The sequence below is a fragment of the Leuresthes tenuis genome, unplaced genomic scaffold, assembly GCF_036924035.1.
Source record: "Leuresthes tenuis unplaced genomic scaffold, fLeuTen1.0.hap1 SCAF_12, whole genome shotgun sequence".
NCBI classification, from domain to species: domain Eukaryota; kingdom Metazoa; phylum Chordata; class Actinopteri; order Atheriniformes; family Atherinopsidae; genus Leuresthes; species Leuresthes tenuis.
The window spans coordinates 23060717-23079667 of record NW_027325366.1 but is presented as its reverse complement, the minus strand read 5'-3'; the positions used below and the strand labels follow the sequence as shown (position 1 = coordinate 23079667).

Genomic DNA, 18951 nt, shown 5'->3' with positions numbered 1-18951 from the left:
CAGGCTATACAAACAAGGACAAACCAGCAATTAATAGGGTTGGCAATATAATACAATAAAAGAAAAAGTTCCTCACACTCTTGTTATTTAGTCATTTACATGAATCCCAAGTAGTGTGGTGGGTTGAGACCAATGGCCTTATCTCCTCTCCTTTTATGAAGGATGGCCCAGTGTACCCTGGTCTAAAAGAGAAAATAAAGTAAGCACCGATCACGTTCCTTTGCTCAGCAAAAAGACCAAACAGTATCAACTACCAAGACTCAACATTTTAGTCAACATTTGTCCGTGTCCCCCAGTGAAGAGGAACATATGTCATTTCTAAAAAAGTAGACAAGCAAGTGCCTGGAAGATCAGGTCAAAAATCCTTTTTATTTCCCCATTTTTAGCAGTCATGTAAATATGTCAACTTATAAGACAATGATATAAGACAATTTATAGATCAGCCCGAACATGAAATATTTAAATATGTTTTTGACTACTTGATTTTCACAGTCCTTAGGTAAAACTATATTCCTTTTTTTAGCTAAATCCTCTGCCATGTTCACCAGCTACTTGCTGTAATTTATCCTGTTAACCAGTCAATAAAATAAATAAACAGCGTGGCGCTGGGCAGGCAGTGTACTCGTAGAGCTTACTGACAGATATCTACTGCATTAAGTGAAAATGACACTGACAAGAGCAATGAGGCTGAAGTGAAACACTAAAATTAAGGGCCAAAAACAAAGAATGAGCAAAAAAACATGGCTCTGCACAGCAGAGAGAAACTGTGAAGTTAGGTTTTATTTTGGCTATTAAAAAGAAAAGTTCCTTTCACATCATATTTGTTGTGACTGTAAAAATATTGATTAGAGCAACTTTATCTTCATCCACTATTAAATCTCCCCTTGTGAAAAGCTTCAGTTTCAAAACAAAGTGTTTTTGGTTACACAGAAAGCCTCTGAATCATCTAAACAATTAAAGTGAGATTTCCAATTTGTACAAAAATACATTGTTATGTTTTCACAGATAAAACTGCCTCCTTTCCCCTCAGGTATTAATTTGAGAATCAAAAACCTCTCACCCCATGAGCTTGCTAAACGAAACAACTATCATTGTATCTGCTCTTCTCCATTGTTCCTTCTCCACATATTGTTCACACTGATACTACAGAGTGAAAAAAGCTGCTGCTCAGCGCTCAGGAGCCTGTTTCTGTCTCCTTAACAGACCTCGGTGGGCGAGGACTCATCCGAATTCAGCAGACTCACCTGCCTGCATGTTTCTCTTCACACATTTGTTGTCACTGAGGCCCACGACAGGGAGACACATGCAGCTCGAATGGAAGCCACAGCCTTCCTGTTGACATGTGTCTTCTCTTTGCTATCAACACTCCCTCATCTGGTTAACAGAAAGATGTACCTAAGGAACCTCTGCGTTTTGTTTCTTTCAATTACATGGACTGCAAAGTTAATCAGCCAGGTCTATTATTTCAGCAGGGACATTTACAGTAATTAGCAGCGATGCAGTGTCATGCAGTAGGGTTCGTTTCAAATGATCCAGTGCAGATTTGAGTGATTCAGGCCTTTCACTTTTGATATGTGTGTACCAGCCTATAGCAATGAAGTGTTTACTTTGACTCACAAGTTCCTCAGAAATGTCCTTCACACTGCGCGCAGGCTTACAGATTTATATCGTATCGACATAATGAAATAGAAATAAAACAAGCTAATAAATGTTTAGATATAATTTGCATACAGTCACAGACATGAATTAGTTTCAAATGCTCAAGTGCAATGTGCTAAAATGTATTGCCAGTCAACTACGACGCCACAGGGTGACAAAAACCATGCCTTCGAGTGCATTGAAATGTGTTTCAAAAATATTTTCTTTGCACATCTCTGAGGCACGATCCATTTTAAATTAAAGCAAAAGCAATTTGCTCTAACATATCTACTGAGAGCTGCAGCGTCGTTATGAACACATATTCACACATTTTAAATCAACTGCAGGGATTTTCATTTGGTGCAAAATGTCCTGTGTCTACATAAATACATGTTCTGCTAAATGATCTTCTGCCCAGAGTGGCAGGAAAGCACAGCAGAAAGCCTGAGATTATTACACAGCAATGGATACTCATAAATGGTTACAATGTGTCGACTCTGGACTGGATGTGTGTCTCCTCACAGGAGAACCAAACAACTATAAGGAGAAAACCCTTAGATTAAGTATGACTTAAACCTAAATGAGAAATATTAAAGAGGGAGTCATCAAAGGTCTGTGCACAGTGACTCTAGAGCACATGTAATTTTTTATGAAACTGAAAAAATAAAGATCTCATGTGCACATATAAAATAATAAAAGTATCAAATAAAAAGAAAACCATGTACTTTTCCCCCAAATAGTTACCAAATTCTTAATCCACACCTTTTAAAAATTAAGAATCTCCTGCTGCACTGAAATGTCTATGTTCTTTTTTAAATAAGATGATAAAATAAACAATAGACATTCACATCACAAAGAAAGAGTTTAACACCAGATCCACACTGCCTTCCAAAACTTGTTGCATCATGCTCACGGGAACAGTTTAAAACTCGTGGGAGGTGTGAAAAGTTATGTACAACCCTGTGCAGAAGTCACGTCACGTCGTGCAGAAAGGCAGCAAACAAACATACATTTCAATCTGATGGAGCTGGAACCAGTTCCTCTGGCGCTGAGCCGAAAGTGTCAGACAAACAAATATAAAATAAACTGAGAGTCGATTCCATTGGACTTGCAGAGTCCTGTGCAGTCCTGTCCTGTGCGGATCAAATGCCTGCTGGCTTCTCCACATTTCTAGCCAACAAACAGGCGACTGCTCCGAGTCTCCTTTACAAAGCACACAGCCACCCCACAGGTCCACAACTAACACGTCTAACACGATCGCTAACGCATATCCGCCTGGTGCGCGAGCTGCTCTCTACACGTACACGCTGATTTCTGTGTTTGTGTCTCACACACCTCGGTGCCCGGAGCTTTGGACAGGTGGATACCTGCTCCTACTGCGGCGGTGCAGTGTGGGTCCGCCTTCAGCTGCTCCTCATGGCTGCTTCTCTTGCTTTATGTTGAGTTGTGTGACTTGCTCCTAAGGTCTCATCCTTTAATCTGCCAGCCATGAGGTATTATACTGGAGCTGGAAGGCTCAGCCTTAGGTGTGGGTCCCATCAGAGTAAATTTACCGCACGTACACCGCTCAACATTACGCAAGCCCTCAAAACTGTTTGCCTTTCAGTATCCTGACCTCTCTATCTGTCTGTCTGACTGTCTGTCTGTCGTCTCTCACACTCCTTTTTCTCTGCCCGTCTCACTTCTTCCTCTAGCTCCCTATGGAGAGCCAGCTCTACTTGTTCACACACAAACACAAGAGCGCACTACCCCCCCTCTCCCCCCCTGTCTTCAGGGAAGTTCCTCTTGCGCTGAGAGAATAATGCACAGTGACAAACCAGAGGCGACCAGAGAATAAACCTCTGAGAAAGGCAGAAAAACTACCGAATCTGGTCAGCAGCATCATACAGTATCTCTGAACACAACCCTGCCAGTCACAGCTGCTATCACTGCGCAGTCCTGGCTCTCCAAACAGCGGCAGGGCGCACACACTCAGCGTTTCTCAGGAACTAAAGCCATGCATGTGGTTTAGAGGCTGTTCCGATCACTCTGTTCGTTTTACTGTTTAGTTTAATTTTCACTTCAGATGATTTCGAAAAAGAAAGAAACTTTCTGCACCTTAGTTGCATATTTTCTCGTCCATTTTAGTTGTATTTCTCTGTTGAACAGTGTTTTAAAAAAATACTGCAATATGACTTCCTTTTAAGCTTTTGAACAAATGGAAAATAAATTATTCAGGTTTTTATTCATATGCAAGGTTTTAGCAATTATCAAGTGTTAGGAGCTGAAAACAAATCACCTTAAAATTTAGCACCACAACTTTTGATGATAAAAAATTGTATCAATCAAATAATCGGAAGATAAACTGAAAATGAACATGCAGAAGCTCTGAGGGACGCCTCACCGCTTTCATCAAATGTAAAATGATCATTTATGTGAATAACAATTGAAATAAACTTCAGGCTGACAACCAGTAAATTGGGATATTTTGGTTGGATTTTCCAAGAGCCAATAAAAACACCCCAAAGAATTTACACTTTGCCAAGACAAACATGTATGTGAAAGAAGACAGAACCAGATACAAAGATTAATATCTGTTTTACACATGTGTGTTAAAGTGAGTAAAGTGACGTTACTCTGATAAGCCATCAAGAGATTATGAGGGCGGCAGGATTATGTATATGGGACACACTTATGCAGGTTGGTGGGGGTGCAGGACTAACAGCTTTAAGGTTAGAATTGCATTATCATGCAGTTCTGGGCAGAGGGTGAGTGTAGTGGGGCATCAAAGGGAGGGTGAGGAAAAGCAACTAATCCTTGCCACCCCTGGTGACCTCACTGCTATACGTGAGAGGTTGTTTTTCTTTTTCTTTAAGAAGTTATTGCTCTTCAAATGGGTGGAGTCAAAAAGATAAGAGCCTTCGATTCATTAATTACATTATAGTGCTCCTCCCAAAACCTTAGATCATCTTGTGTCATGTGACTCGCAAGTGGCTGAAGTGGCATTATCCCTGTCTGACTTTAATCCTGCAGCTAAAACGGCTCCAGATCCTGACCTACTCTGTGAAATGAGGCAGGGGGCTATAGACAGGAAGTGGACAGGAGATGGGCAGGGAGCAGAGCCGTGGATGTCAGTGAGAGGAGGTTGGATGGTGCCTGTATGCTGTGTGGGAAAGTAGAGCAATTCAACTGTCGGGAGTTGTCAGTCCTGATCAATATGCGATAAATGCCTGAGTAAATACCCTGAAGTCGGCATCGATATCTCATGTTACGAGCCCGACCTTCTCAGCAGGTGGAGGTGCTTGTTGTGTGGACAGCATTCACAGTAAGACAGTGAAGGCGAGGGAGGGCGATTGGAGACTGTGGAAAAGCTGGAGAAGATTGCTGTTGAGGCATATCATATGTGACTAGAAGGAAGGTCCCAACGACAAACAACCAAACGCCAAAGTATGTCGACAATGCACACAAAAACAAGAGGCAGAACTTGTTAGAATGGAGACCTCAAATCCTAGTTGTGACTGTAAAGCCAAGTGGCCAAATCTACAGCAAATCTACGGTGTCATTTTTCTGAAAGACAAGTTTAAGTTAAAACTAATACTCTTAATCTTCACCTTACCCAGTATGACCTGCGTTCCAATCAAAAGATTAACCACGCATAGAGACTCTCTGATTTGTGCGAAAGGACCATCAAAGGTTCAGTCCACTAATTGAACAAGTATTTCTAGCCCCACTTAAGCTTGCGACACTCCTCCACTGAAACACCAAAACAAATCTGCAAGCATTTAAAGGCCGGCTGCTTTCATCATTCCTGACAGAAAACATACGAGGCTGGTACAAGGAGCGAGAGCGGCTCTGAAAACCAGACTGTGTTCTGTATAGAGTTCTGAAAAGCCCTGAGTCGCTTATCAGAGCGTGCCACAAACGCAAAATCACTGTCATTTGTCACAATCAGACCCCATCATGGGTGTAACATCTACAGTAGTGCATTATTTGATAACGTCAAGCGAAAAATGTCACCGAAATTTTTTTTTTTAAATCTTAAAAAGTAAGAAGGCCAATCAGAGCTGTGTTTTGCCTAGTGGCAGTTTTTGATACAAATGCTGACATTTGATCAAATCAAAGTCCATCTGTGTGTATGTGTGTGACAACCTGGCTTGTGAGTCTCAAGCTGTGGGTGCAGGGATCCACGTCTTTGATAATGTGTGGTGATGCTGTAAATGCTCTAGAGATGCTTGAGGTGGGCGTGCATCCATCAAAGGGTGCAACAATTACGCCTAAAAAGAGGGAGAACAAACCCTATTGGATTTTTTTTCCAACTGCAGCACATCTGATGCATCATCTTCCACGTCTCCACCACTGCCTAACTGATGTCAATTTAGCCTTTGAAGCTTGTCATTTCACATCTCTGTAATTTATCATCCTGCCACGTCAAATGAACGGAAACCGAGGCGCCTGGAGTCACTCCTCACACCACTTAAAACAAAACCAGCTCTCAGCTACCATCCCTGAAATGTTCTGCTGCTTCCCACTCGGGTAATGGCAGGAACACAGAGACATAGCGCGCACACACATGCATGCAATGACTTGAACACCACCATCTATTTTACTGTTGAAGAATCCAAATAGCAGTAACCACAACTCTACCAAGAATAAACTGTCTATCTCTGCTACACTAACTGATAGGGCAGCTCACATTCAGCTTACAGTACATAACATACAGTTGTATGCCATTTCCACCCCCGCGTGCTAACACATAGCAGGCTTCATGCTGCGCTGCCTCTCTGTGCCAGGGGAGCAGTGACGTTGCGAGCTGGAGGGAGGCAGCGAGAGACAATAATGCACGCCATCTATCTAGGTGGTACGCTGACACAACACATGCACATGCGAAGAGGAGGGGGGAGGGTGAAGGGAAGACAGGCACCGAGTGCTGCAGTAGAAAAGCACTGAGGCAGTCCCCTGAGTGAGGGGGGTTAACTGCAGCAGAATTCTGTGCAGTTCAATCTCAATAAGAATGAAAATCACCTGAGCAGGCACAGAGTGAGTGCTTTAGTTTAAAAAAAAGAGGCCTTGGCAACAATGTGCTTAAAGGAAAGACCTCATTAACTTTTGCAACCTCCCCCTTCACAGGAACGCACGCATGGCTGCTCGAGCATCAAATATTTACTAACCTGGAGAGCTGAAGATGCCCGCAGTTTTGCCTTGAGGTGCTTCAACCCTGCTCTGCTACGGACACACTCTTCAAATTGAATTGGTTATTTGTCAGCGTGTGCTTTATTTAACCTGGCAGGGACAAGCAATTCATCGGTCAGTGTCATAATGCTGTTTGCATGCGTGAGACAGAGGGTGCCGCATTGTTGGACAAGCATTATGTTTGCAGCGACTCAAGATCTATCAGGATTTGCACGACAAATTCAAACTCAATCAGTTGAGTGGTATTCCAGCAACATGTGCCTACATTTCAACACTATTTCATGTGCGGTTTTACCGTGTTAGCTTCTAAAAATCGGCAGCTTAAAAAAAGTGGTCCTGATGCACAGTACAGCACTACCACGGCAGCTAGTACACCCATGGGGGAATCCTAAGGGGCCTGTTTAGTGAAACTCAACACTTTATCATAAAATATTCTACTTCTCCAGGGAGGTGTTACCAATGGTCAGCAAGACAATAACAAAGGACAGATCTTTGGTTTTTTTACATTCTGCTGTATTTCTGCAGCTCTGCAGCAACTCGGCAGGCGATATCCTCCTCTCCCCCAACGTGATGTTTGTTGTAAAAAAATAAAAAAAATACTCCCATAGAGTCACCCTTTTCCCCTCTAACTTCCCATTCTTCTTCTTCTGTCTTCCTGCTCCTTTCTCCCTGTCTGTCTTTCACATACAGTACATGCTCTGTCTTTCTCTCCTAAAGCGACTGACTGGGTATTGGCATGTGTTGGGTCACTTGGCAGAAAGACAGATGGAGTCGTCCTACTCTCCAGCACCTGCCTGGCCCACATTACCCAGCTCATCTCTGGGCTCAGCAAATCAGAGTCAGGATCAGGCACAGCTGCGTAAAACAACAGGCTTTATGGCATATCACAACTGCCAAATACAAAACAGCACTTCTGCTGAAGCTACAGGAGAGCCTGCGAGCGCTGCCACAGCTCAGGGCTGGAACACACAGGAATGTTTCAAATATTGTGTCCCTGAGAGCAAAACACAACAACATTACAGACTATACTAAGATAGAATATTAATAAAACAAGAAACAACATCCCGTAAGATACAGCAAAACATGACAAAAGGGAGGAAAAAACTCATCAGCTGATCAGAAGAATATCATGGGAAACACAAGATTTGAACAAAACAACAAAAGAGAGCACAAAAACATCAAATAAAGGATCAAATAAAGAAAAAGCAATGTTTGACTAAAAGAAATCACAACAGAAAGAGTAATGCCTTTTCACGACATACAGCACTGGTAGAAACACGACAAGACTTTGGTTGTACTGTTGCCATTTTTTGAAACGTTGTATTTTCTGAAATGACCTTGGGTTCACTGAGAATTTTCTCTTCATGTCATTGCAATTTGTGAACTGTAATAAGGTCTGATTTGCTGTCATGTTTCATGAAATATCAGACAGAATTTTTCTTGCTTTGTTTTATTTTTTGGTGCATGTGGAAGGGTTTTTTCGTTTTCTGTTCCTTTTTTGGTTTAATTTTGAACTCATTTCTTTCACGAAGGAAACACTTAAAAAATAATCTGCGCAACATCTTCAATTTAGTTCCTCAACTGCGGGGAGACATGAAGCATTAACCTCATTCTTCAGGAGGATGCTTCAAGTTTTTGTTTCTTTCCATCTCACATCTGAATGATTTTTCTGAAAACAAAAGGGGAAGCAAAGCTTGAGAACCGACAGTTTCAACAGAGGATGGAGTTTTGTGCGACAGCTTCCTGTTTAAGTTAAGAAGACAAAACCGTCACTATTGAGAAAAAGATCTAGCGGTGGCATGAGGGAGTAGAGGGGAATGTCTTGCATTCAAAGATCGAAATAACCCCGTATAATGGGAAGAAACAGATATTAGGTCAGGAAAAGGTGAGTCATGGCTGATGTGAGAACGCACATGATTTCCAAATCTACTTCAAACCAGCAACCCGAAATCTGGCCGTTTGTGAGCATACCGTTCACACCCTGCTGAGACAGGACACTTGCAGCCTCACACACCCGGCCTGCGAACCTCGCCGGTGGAGGGAGAAATGCTGCCCTCTATCAGCAGTGCTCATTGCTTCCCACACAGGAGCAGAAACAAACTAGCGGATGCACACTCCAACAGGAAAGCATATGCATGCCTGTGTTCGTGCACTCGGAAGTCCAGTCTCTGTCTTCCTCTTCCGTCAGAGACAGAGGAAGCACAATGCTCAGACTGTGTTGCAGGTTGTGTTGGAGGCTCAGCTGTGTGTAGATGACTTGTTCTGTTAGAGGTGGTGTGGTTCCCTGCTTCCGCTGCATACATATGGAAAAGGATGAAAATAACGGCTGCGAGTGGATTTATGAATAAGTTGGGTCACAAAAGGGTTGCGGCTGTGACATAGACGGGCAGCCCATTCAGCGCCCTTCCCCTGTTGCTCTCACTTGAAGCACTTGAGGGCTTCAGTGAAGCAACAGCTTCACACAGGCACTTTAGCTGAGGCACCTTACTCGGTTATATATTCACTGTCACATAAAATCAGCACTCTGACCACTGCACCGCCCATAACAGGAGCCACCGACACACGGCTTGTGCAGTCTGGGGACTGCAGCTGTGGGCGGTGGACCGACTCCACTCTCCTGGGAACGGATGGAAATTACAGGACTGACAAACTGACAGCAGTTCGCGCCACAGTTAACCTGTAATCATGCAATTGTGACAGTGATATCAATGCTCACTTGTAGGGTGAATCTCAGGGTGTTGTGCGGTAAACTCAACTTTTGTAAGCGGGGCTGGGACGGGGTGGGGGTTACAACTTGCACTGGAGCACTTGTGTTTATTTTCTGAAAAGCCTTCATAGTTCAAGTTCTCTTTCTTTATCTCAGTAAAGCACTCAAAACTGGTTACCTTGGCAACATGGAGAATTTAACCTGGAACAGTTGGAACTGAATACAGTGCGACCTGTAAACACACATGAACGCACGCATTCACGAGCACAACGTCTCTGCTCCCATATCAGGCTGCCAACTCACAATCATTGGACATGTGCAGCTTCATAGAAAGCTGACATCAAACACCCTGATGTCAAAAGATGTTCCTGTAGGTACATGGATCGGTTTAATATGCAAGCTGTACAAAAAACATCCGTGAATATTTTTTTTTCTCTGTTACATCGTATCAGGATGTTCCTGGGACCACACAAAGGTTTAGAAACTTCTAAAATCTAAAATCTAAATCTAAAATCTAAATCTTCTAAACTTATTCGCCACGCTGGGATCGCAAATAAGTTGCTTTTCTGCAACGTATGGTGTATCATATCAAAGTTTCCATTCTCCGACATTAAATAATATCAACAAAACCCTCTGCTGAAGCCAAACTCTAATTTCACTCACCAGTATCAGATTCGATTTTTTTTTTAATTTCATGGCATAGCGCAGAGGATAAATGGTAGACACCCAGTAAACATACCCACTCAGCCAGACTAAAGAGCTTAACACTTTCTAAGTTTCCCATTTTTCTTCAGAAGAAGACCGTTTGATTTGAATATTGTAGGAGGCATTTCGTGATGCGATAAGCTGAGACCAGTTTGGCACATAGCTTGGCTTTCTCACTTGCCAGGCAACCATTCTCCTGACAGCGAAAGCTTGTGGGAAGAGGAGCTGCTTCTGCCCTGAGCCGCATGCTGTCGCTCTGTAGATTTTAAAGTTTGGTGCTTACAGTTTCTTCAGACTGCTGCAAACAGAGTATTGCCAACACCAGCGAAACCACAGTCTGCACAATTAACTAAATCTATCAACATTGTCTTGTATTTTGTCACCTGTGGGCGCACCATTTTTAGAGAGTAGATTTACCATGTCAGTAGTTCTTGTCATCACTACCCACATAAACCAAATGGTGCCACTAACAATACTATCTGCTAAAGAGAGTTTGCCAGTTGTTGCTTGCTTGTCTATGATTGTATAATTGACCACAATTTCTAAAGTCATTTTTAATTGCAGCTGTGGGTTCCTTCTTTAAGTCTTTGTAAAGAACTATTACACACCAAAGAAAGTTGATTACAAAATGAGTCGCAAACAAGCTGTACTTGCAGGGGAAAAAAAGGCTAAATGAACAACTGCACTATCTCGCATCTTGTTTCACATCTCTTTGTGGTGTTTTTTTTAAATCTCTGTGTGGACATTTTGCATCGCTTTGTGACTGTTTTCCATGACATCACCGTGGTCATTTTACAGCCCATTCATTTGTCTCTGCTTATCGTCCTTTTGGAGCATTTTGTGTTCTTTTTGGTAATTTTTTCCCCCTTTTTTCAGCCTCCAGCAAGAAGTGTGAATCGGAGAAGTTCTAATCCTGGGGTCCTTAAACCACATCCTATGAAGCTCAGTAATCAATGTATGATACTTAAAGGCCAGCTACTTATCACTCCCTCATGAAAGGCAGTCATTTCAGGAAGGAATTGGTCCCACTCCGGGGTCCAGCCTGTGGCCCCATTTCTGCTTTAAAAGCAAGATAAGAGACTGAGGGATATCTGAAGAGCAAAGGTCCAATGGAGGCGATTAAGAAGTCCATTTGACCTGCTTCGGGCTGTCCATGTTCCCAGCACATGGCTCTCAGTCAATACTTCAGAGCATTTTGGTCCCTGACTCACTTCATGTTAAAACCCTGATTGGCCCCTTGTAAGTTTTCACCTGTTCAAAACCCATCAGAGCACTTAAGTTGTACCAACACTGCCGTTTTATAAGGTGATGATATGGGCCAAGGACAGGGTTCGTCTGGGTGAGAAACACCACCTGCTGTGTGCCTCAGCTGCCCACCCTGCTATAGACACCACAACCTTGTTTGCTCACCAGGACAACCAGCACACTGATGGGTATGAAGGACTCAGTTTTTCTGTGTTACTTCTACATGACCGTTCTATTCTCATGCTACACACGGACACAAAGAAGGAACAGACTGAGCAACAGAGGGACGCTGAAAAGAAGGGAAAGACAGAGCAGCTGCTGCACCTTCAAATTACTTTCCCCAAAAGGGAAGTTGGGCACAAACTCCGCAACTCATTATTCTGATTTATAACTCATTAAATATTTGCATCCAACACATTTATGATTGCAGAAATTAATCAAATTCTGATAAGGAAAACAGTGTCCTCAAACATCTGCTCATGAAAACGCTGGTCCTTCATCTAGCAGATTGAGATAGTGGCAGTCACGCTTTTTATTGTAAATACAAGCAAACTATGTTGCATACCTGGTTGGCAACTGTGTCACTGAGCCTAAGTGTATTACAGATGCTGCTTTCCAGGCAGCATAAAAGAGTGCCAGATTAGAATTTTCTTCTTTTCAAAAATACACTGACCTGGGCACGCCAATGAGAATCTATCACTGGGACAAACTCTATGGTAGGCAGTTTGTAGCTTAGGGGGGTTTATGGTTGTCATCACTAATCAATGAGGATTTATTTCGCGTTATCATAGGCTCCATCAGTATAATCATTCAAGGAAAAGAACTTGAAAGAAGTAGTGGAAAACAGTGAGGTCACTATTAAAACAGCAGGCAGAAGAATCCACCCCTCATCCTCTACCTAAGTGAAACTGTTAGTGACTGAGCGCATCAGCTATTGCTGCTCCCACTGTGTGATTCCCCCTCAGGTGAAAACATGTGGAACAGTTCTGTCCTACTCTTATTTGAAGTACATTTTGATTGCTTAGTCAGAGATTAAATCATAAAGTTAGAGAAGTCCTCCTCATTCAAGCCACGCCTTCCACGCCTCCTTACTGCTGAAATTCGTCTGACTGATTATTAAAATCCTGGTTGTAACGAGTGTAATGCTACAGTAACATATTAGTCATGCAACAGGTTCCTGCGGAATGTGAGTGAATAACAGCTTCCTCAGACATGAATCACTTCAGATGCTGCTGTGATATACATAGTAGTGCTGGTTTAAAAGGAGGTAAAAAGAAACAAAGAAATAAAAGGAGTTTCCAACTCTCAGGGAGCTCCAACAGCGATCTCATGAGTTTGATAGACAAACAATGAATTTATAATTCTCTCACATCTGATCTGATTCACTGCTCCCTTAAGCTATGTGCTCTGTTGCACTGGCAAGTCTATCATGACTTCAGGAGAAAAACTCAGCGCTCATGAAAAAGTAAATAATTGCTGCACAAATTCGGCAACGCTTGAGAAGGGCTGAAATTTAAATGCAGCAGCCTGTACGTCCTCCAAATAAAAGCTTTAGGCTGATCAATAACAAGTCAACTGTTATTTTTTTCTGGTGTAAATGGAAATGAGATGCACCCTAATTTGCCGTTACGTTCACAACACAGAGTACAGCGAAAGACATACTGGTACGAAACGTTAAACATACTTTCTCTTTCACCCCTCGTGACTCCAAAAGTGGGAGTTGAAAAAAATGGAAAAAGCTCCTTGAGGCAGAAAATGATCAGAGATACCAAAGTAGACATTTGGTGGGAGTCCGCCTCACACACAGGTGAGCGGAAGCAAGAGAAGGGCGCAGTGGATGTGACTCCTGCTGTCACTCCGGACAAAACCGGAGCCTGAACTGGAGAGCTTCCCCTTCAACCAGGATCAACTGGGGAGTATTAATGGATTCAAAGTGGATCAACTGATGGCTATCGTGTTTCGCTGTTTTGACTCAGCGCGCACTAACAAGCCAACACACACATCTGCATGGGCAACACTGTGGTGCAATGCAGATGTTTACACCCATGTCTTGGTTTGTATCCATTTGTTCAAAAAAATAAAAATAAAAAATAGCTGGAATATTTATTTTTCTTCAAATAAGTACAGTGAGCCGAGCATTTTAGTTACACGGGGAGCATCGGACCGTTGTGTTCATTCTCATACAGCCTAGTGGATTGTAGCTCAAGAGTTAGCACTTAATCTCAAGTTTATCACTTTTTCATTCAAACGTGTTTTCCTTTCAAGTTGAGTCAGCGGGACAATTATGAGGAGGAAAACTCCGGTTTTATCACTAACAGCTGTTAAGCAAGAAAAAAACAAACTTTTATGCTTTTCAGACAGGCAGCTTTAATTGTGTTTATCTCAACGTCAACACGGTCTCGCTTAATACTGATAACAAGCTATTGATCAGGCTCACACAAAGAGCATTTTGTCAGCGCACTGGATAGCCAAGAGAAGCTGAGTATCGTTCACGTAGCACCAATATCAATTTTTGCCAGGTCACACGCTGCTTCCTTGTGTGATGCACTCAAGGGGCTGATTGACACAATAAATACCATTTTCTCTGATTTCTTGTGCAATCAAGAGCCACCAATTAAAAAAAAAAAGCACAAGAACAAAAGTGAAAGAAAGACACATCAGTTTAAGAAAATAAGCTCTCTTCTCTCGGTAAACTCGTTTTTTTGAGCTTCCAAATCTAAATAAGAGTGTCACAACAAAGTAATGACACATTTTTTAAGATTTCTAATAAAACTTAAATATATCTATTTTCATCATTCTTTTAAAGGTTCTGTTGTGCTGATTATTGACACAAGTTTGTATTTCAAACCTACAATTATGTATCAAGCTTTAATTATAAAAGGGACATCAAATACATCAGAAATAGGATTTCAAGCTGATTAAAAAATATATATAAAGTTAACATCTAGAAATAGCTGTGTTTGCTCTACATTCTCTATTAAGTAACCTATATTTATAGAACAGTCTTCAAACAATAAAAACAGCCTTGTAATTTTGAATAACTAGCCATGGTTAATAACATGTAAGTAATTATGCAGCATTTTCCCATTTTCTTCTTTTACAAATAGAACTATCTTTGTTTCAAAATAAAAAATAAAAAATGCCTCTGAAACTATTTGAATATCAAAACGTAAAATGTATTGTGTGGAAATGATCCTAAAAATATAAATAAGACAGGGCAACTGCTTCAAAGGCACATTTAAATAAAAGGCCTCAAATAAAAAAAAACTAATTTGCCAACAAAATGTTACCACAAACGCAGCGTCATAACCGTTTATATTTTCAATTCTTTAAAAACAGAATACAATTTAATTGTTCCTGCAAATATACCCACGTGCAAAAGGGAAGCATTGCACAATAAAACAAAAACAAATCAACCAACAAACAGTAGCTGAAACTAGCAGTTTCACAGGCCTGAAGATGACACAGAAAGCTCATAGCACTTTCTAAATGATCAGGCTGAATATGGCGATTGATTGACTCCTCGAGCCCTGTTTGACGATACATTACCTACAATTACAACATATTAAAAATCAAACCCTATTTATATATTATTATCTAGTTACAGAATTTAGCAAACGCCATAAATAAAAGAAAATATAATGAGAGTATCTGTGTGTGGGTTATTAAATATATCCTGTGTGCCTCAGTACGTCTGAGAGGAAATTAAAATGATGTGTTTACAAGATCAGCGCCAGTTAAGCGTCTATAAATTATTATAATAAGTCCTCAAAGTAGTAATGGATTAGAGTCTTAAAAGATTAAGTCAATGTACATAGGTCTGGCATAAAACCTCTAAACAAATGCAGGAGGATTCAGATTTAAATTTCTATTCTTGACAGAAGCAAAACAAATTTTCTGGCCTCCAATTCGCCAGCTCACGATGGCTCTGCGTTTCAAAATGAACACCTGTACGTATCATAGCTACGCTGCTCTCCTATAGAGCTCGCAGACATGGCGAAGATTTCGCTTTAAGGTCTTTTTTTCCCCAGAACACGCATGCAGGTCCAGCAGCTGCACACACTGCCGATTGGATGCTTGCAGGCAGTCACATGTACTTTATGGACGTTTGCTCTATCTTGATTCCGTATAGCCGTGCACAGTGTGCAGGGCCATCATGGCAGCCATTATGAGGCTCTCCAGCATTTCCATGGCCTACGTGCACATTAACGGAGGGGAGTGGCGCAGGCTTTAACACCATGTTGCGCCTTGCTGCTTGCAAAAGTCCTTTAGATCGAACTGTAAAGCGAAGGAAACGACAGTGCAGCTCGATCAGTGGTTGATTTTAAACGTAATACTCTCTACTGGGTTGCACAGCGAAAAAATAAGGGGCTGTAATGCGGGAAAATGTAGCCTGCACTAGAGGGGGAGGACTATGCTGGGAGCACATAAAGTAGGGGTCACGTGTTCGCTCACAGGGGACTGAATATTTACCTTTTTGTCACGCAATGTACCCTTTCCCTATAGGCGAAGGTATTGTTTACAAGAAGAAGAAAAAAAGAGTGGATCTATATGGGTAGAGCCTTGCGTAATCTACCAAAAGCTTCAGCTTTATCATGCGTTACGTACAGGAAAATACTTTTCTTTCTTTAAAAATAGAAAAAAAAAACCTTCCAAAGCACTCGTGAGCTTATGGTTTTCTTGACTTTGTAAACTGCGTGGACAAGATGGTAAAAGCCCCAGTGGCGTCTTGGTTGGGGACTTTAGGGCTGACCTCTATATACGCTTTCTTCACGCTCACAATGTGTCTTTCATATACATATACACACAAACACACACATACACGCGTGCAATTCATATAACAAACAGAGTGGAAGCATAAGTGATTTGCCTACAATTCGTCGTACAATCCAGGGTGACAAACAATACTGAAACTCAACTTTATCGCCTACATATAGGGGAAAGTAGTAAATAGAAAATAGTATTATGCAACTGCGTATTAGTCCGTTTGACAGTTTATTTACAGTTTATACGGGAATTTCAATTAAGAAATAGCTGTAAGATGTATGAATCGTTTGCTTGTGTGTGTCCATAGTGGGATAGGCCTCGCTGCAGATCACGCGATATGGCAGCAGACACCGTGTGTTCTACGGATGTTGGGATTAAAACAGTTTCTTTGTCGCTTTCTTCCCTTTGTTTGACCACCACACAATTGCAACTTTCACCGCCAAGCAACAACACGGCAACAGCCTGGCACAAATCACCCCAAGCACACGAGAAAAGAGGGAAATCTGGTTGCTATATTTCACAGCGGAAGCCTACAGGTCACACAGTCTGCCATGGAGCACAGCACAGTATAGGCGTGTGATGAATGTGTGTGTGTGTGTGTGTGGGTGGGTGTGTGTGTGTGTGTGTGTGTGTGTGTGTCAGGTTGTGGGCCTACCTTAGTTTTTTGGGAACAGAGTAGTCTACCTCTATCACCTTTCCGTGTAATTCAACTTTACCTGTAGGGGCGAAAATTGATAGTGTAACGTTAGCTGTGTGTCATAACAGCAACAATGCACGCTGGTAGGCCTACACACCAACACTTTGAATCACTTCACCAAGTAGGTGCGTCCCCATTCAAACAGCCAACCCCTTAAAAAAGTACTCTGCAAGGGCGCGTTGCGCGCACGGTGACGGATAAAGTGTATATGTTTACATTAATACCGCCACAGTGGGACGTTTTGTGGGTGACAATTGAGGTTATCGGCGCCAAAATGAGGCATGATGAGCTTATATAGTGTGGGGGAAATGGGCAGCCATGCTTTCCACTCCCACAGCCCTCTCACTGTGCAATGAGGGATATTTTTCTGCTCTCAGTAAAGAATGCAACATCAAAGAGGAGATGGTTTGAAAGGAGAATGCCTTGTACTCTTTCTGTTGTAGGTAGGTGCCTCTTATTTCTCCGTGTTTGACCCAGCCGGGTTGAGAATTTGAAGCGCTCCTCGGCGAGAGCTTGAACACGGCTTTTCGTTACTATTATGAGTGGCCTGGCGCAGCACGGAATTAGCGTCTCACCTCGTCCCCCTCAGCTACCTGTTTATGAGCTTTTTCCTCTGGACCCCCGTGACCCACCTCCAAGACACCTCGTAAAAACATAGCCAGACACCAGAGGAACACGGATCTGACAAGTTTTCCGCGCTCGCGTCGCTCTGCTCTCTTCAATAAAATCAAGATAAAAAATAAGTGAAAAATAATTATGCCTACCCGAACCATCAGACCATCCCATACATTCCAGCGGGTGATTGCAAAGTAGCGCCCCGCACCATCGGAATCTCCAAAATAAAGGTTATTGTGCGCGTTAATTGCGTTACGACGGCCCGTGTTTTCTTGAAGCAAACGGGCACTAAATCCCCGAGTGTGTTCTGTGATCGATCATATATCCAATTTATGTTGGAGCGTGCATGACTGAGCGTTCACCTCCACTCTGATGGCACACGATCGCAAACACTGTCAGGAGCAAAAGCACAAGCAATAACTAATATTTCACATTTCGGACACATGTGTTCCCTCAGTGCGACTCGCTGGGAAAAATTCCCCGTCAGCGGCAGCATCACTTATCAAATCCACACACTTACCAGAAAGAGTCTCTATAGCCTTTATGGCCGAGTTCTGATCAGGGAAGTCCACAAAAGCATAGCCGGATTTCAGCAGGACCTGCTCGGTCACTGGCAGCTTCCTCTCCCCAAAGAGCTGCTTCAAGTCCTCGACAGTGACCGAAGGACTTAAATTCCCAACATATAGTTTGTTCATGATCTGAGAGGAAAAATCTCGAAAGGCTGTCAGATCTCAGAGTGAGACAGCGGCGATATTCAGAGTAGTAGAAAAATTGGAGAAAAAAAAATAAAATAAAATAGAAAAAAATGATGGAATTAAGAAAAAAAAAACGCAGCAATCACCCCCAGGTTATTACTAAGCTATATAAGCGAACCCCCCAGCACCAACTCTGGCCCTGGTCAAACTCTTTCAACAGGGACTGGGGGGAGGAAAAAAAAGTGTCGTTACGACGCTACTCCGGAACCAACAAGCGCCGCCTCTAAATAAAATCTCCCTTAAAAAAAATCACAAGAAAAAAACTGTTTGGAGGTGCATGTGGGATCGCTGCTGCTCGTCCGGCGTGGAAAGTGCAGCAGGGTATGAAAGTGGCATGATGAGCACTGGGTGCATTCGGCAAAGGGATGGGCTTAAAGGAGGCAGAGGGGTTATTTCATCAAATCATAATAAGGGCCGTGCCTTCGTGGGTCCCTGCAGGCTGGGAGCGGCGAGGTGAATAGGGGCTGCTGTGTGGAAAAAAAAAAAAAAATCAAGTCGTTGTCACTGTACTTGTCGACTCAAACGCTACGCTATCACCGATCCCCTCGGTTGGCCTTTTACTAAGTCATGAGCAACGCAGGGATATGGCTTTATGGAGAAGCAAAGGGGTCCACTCACTGCAGTGAACACCTGTTTGACGTATCACCTCATGC

General features: G+C 42.4%; 1 protein-coding gene across 2 annotated transcripts in view; it reads right to left on the bottom strand.

The window, feature by feature from the left end:
- Window positions 1-18609, bottom strand: part of igf2bp2a (insulin-like growth factor 2 mRNA binding protein 2a) — a 45465-nt gene extending 26856 nt beyond the window's left edge. Inside the window, exons 1-2 of one of the 2 annotated variants that reach the window (XM_072397162.1) lie at window positions 18064-18609; window positions 16887-16947 (exon numbers count right to left, since the gene is read on the bottom strand). In XM_072397162.1, the coding sequence (XP_072253263.1) occupies window positions 16887-16947; window positions 18064-18238 (236 nt within the window). In that variant the 5' untranslated portion in view covers window positions 18239-18609. Of the gene's footprint in view, window positions 1-16886; window positions 16948-17692; window positions 17912-18063 lie in introns of those variants that run through there. The other variant, XM_072397163.1, reaches the window with a different exon arrangement.
- Window positions 18610-18951: the final 342 nt, after the last annotated feature.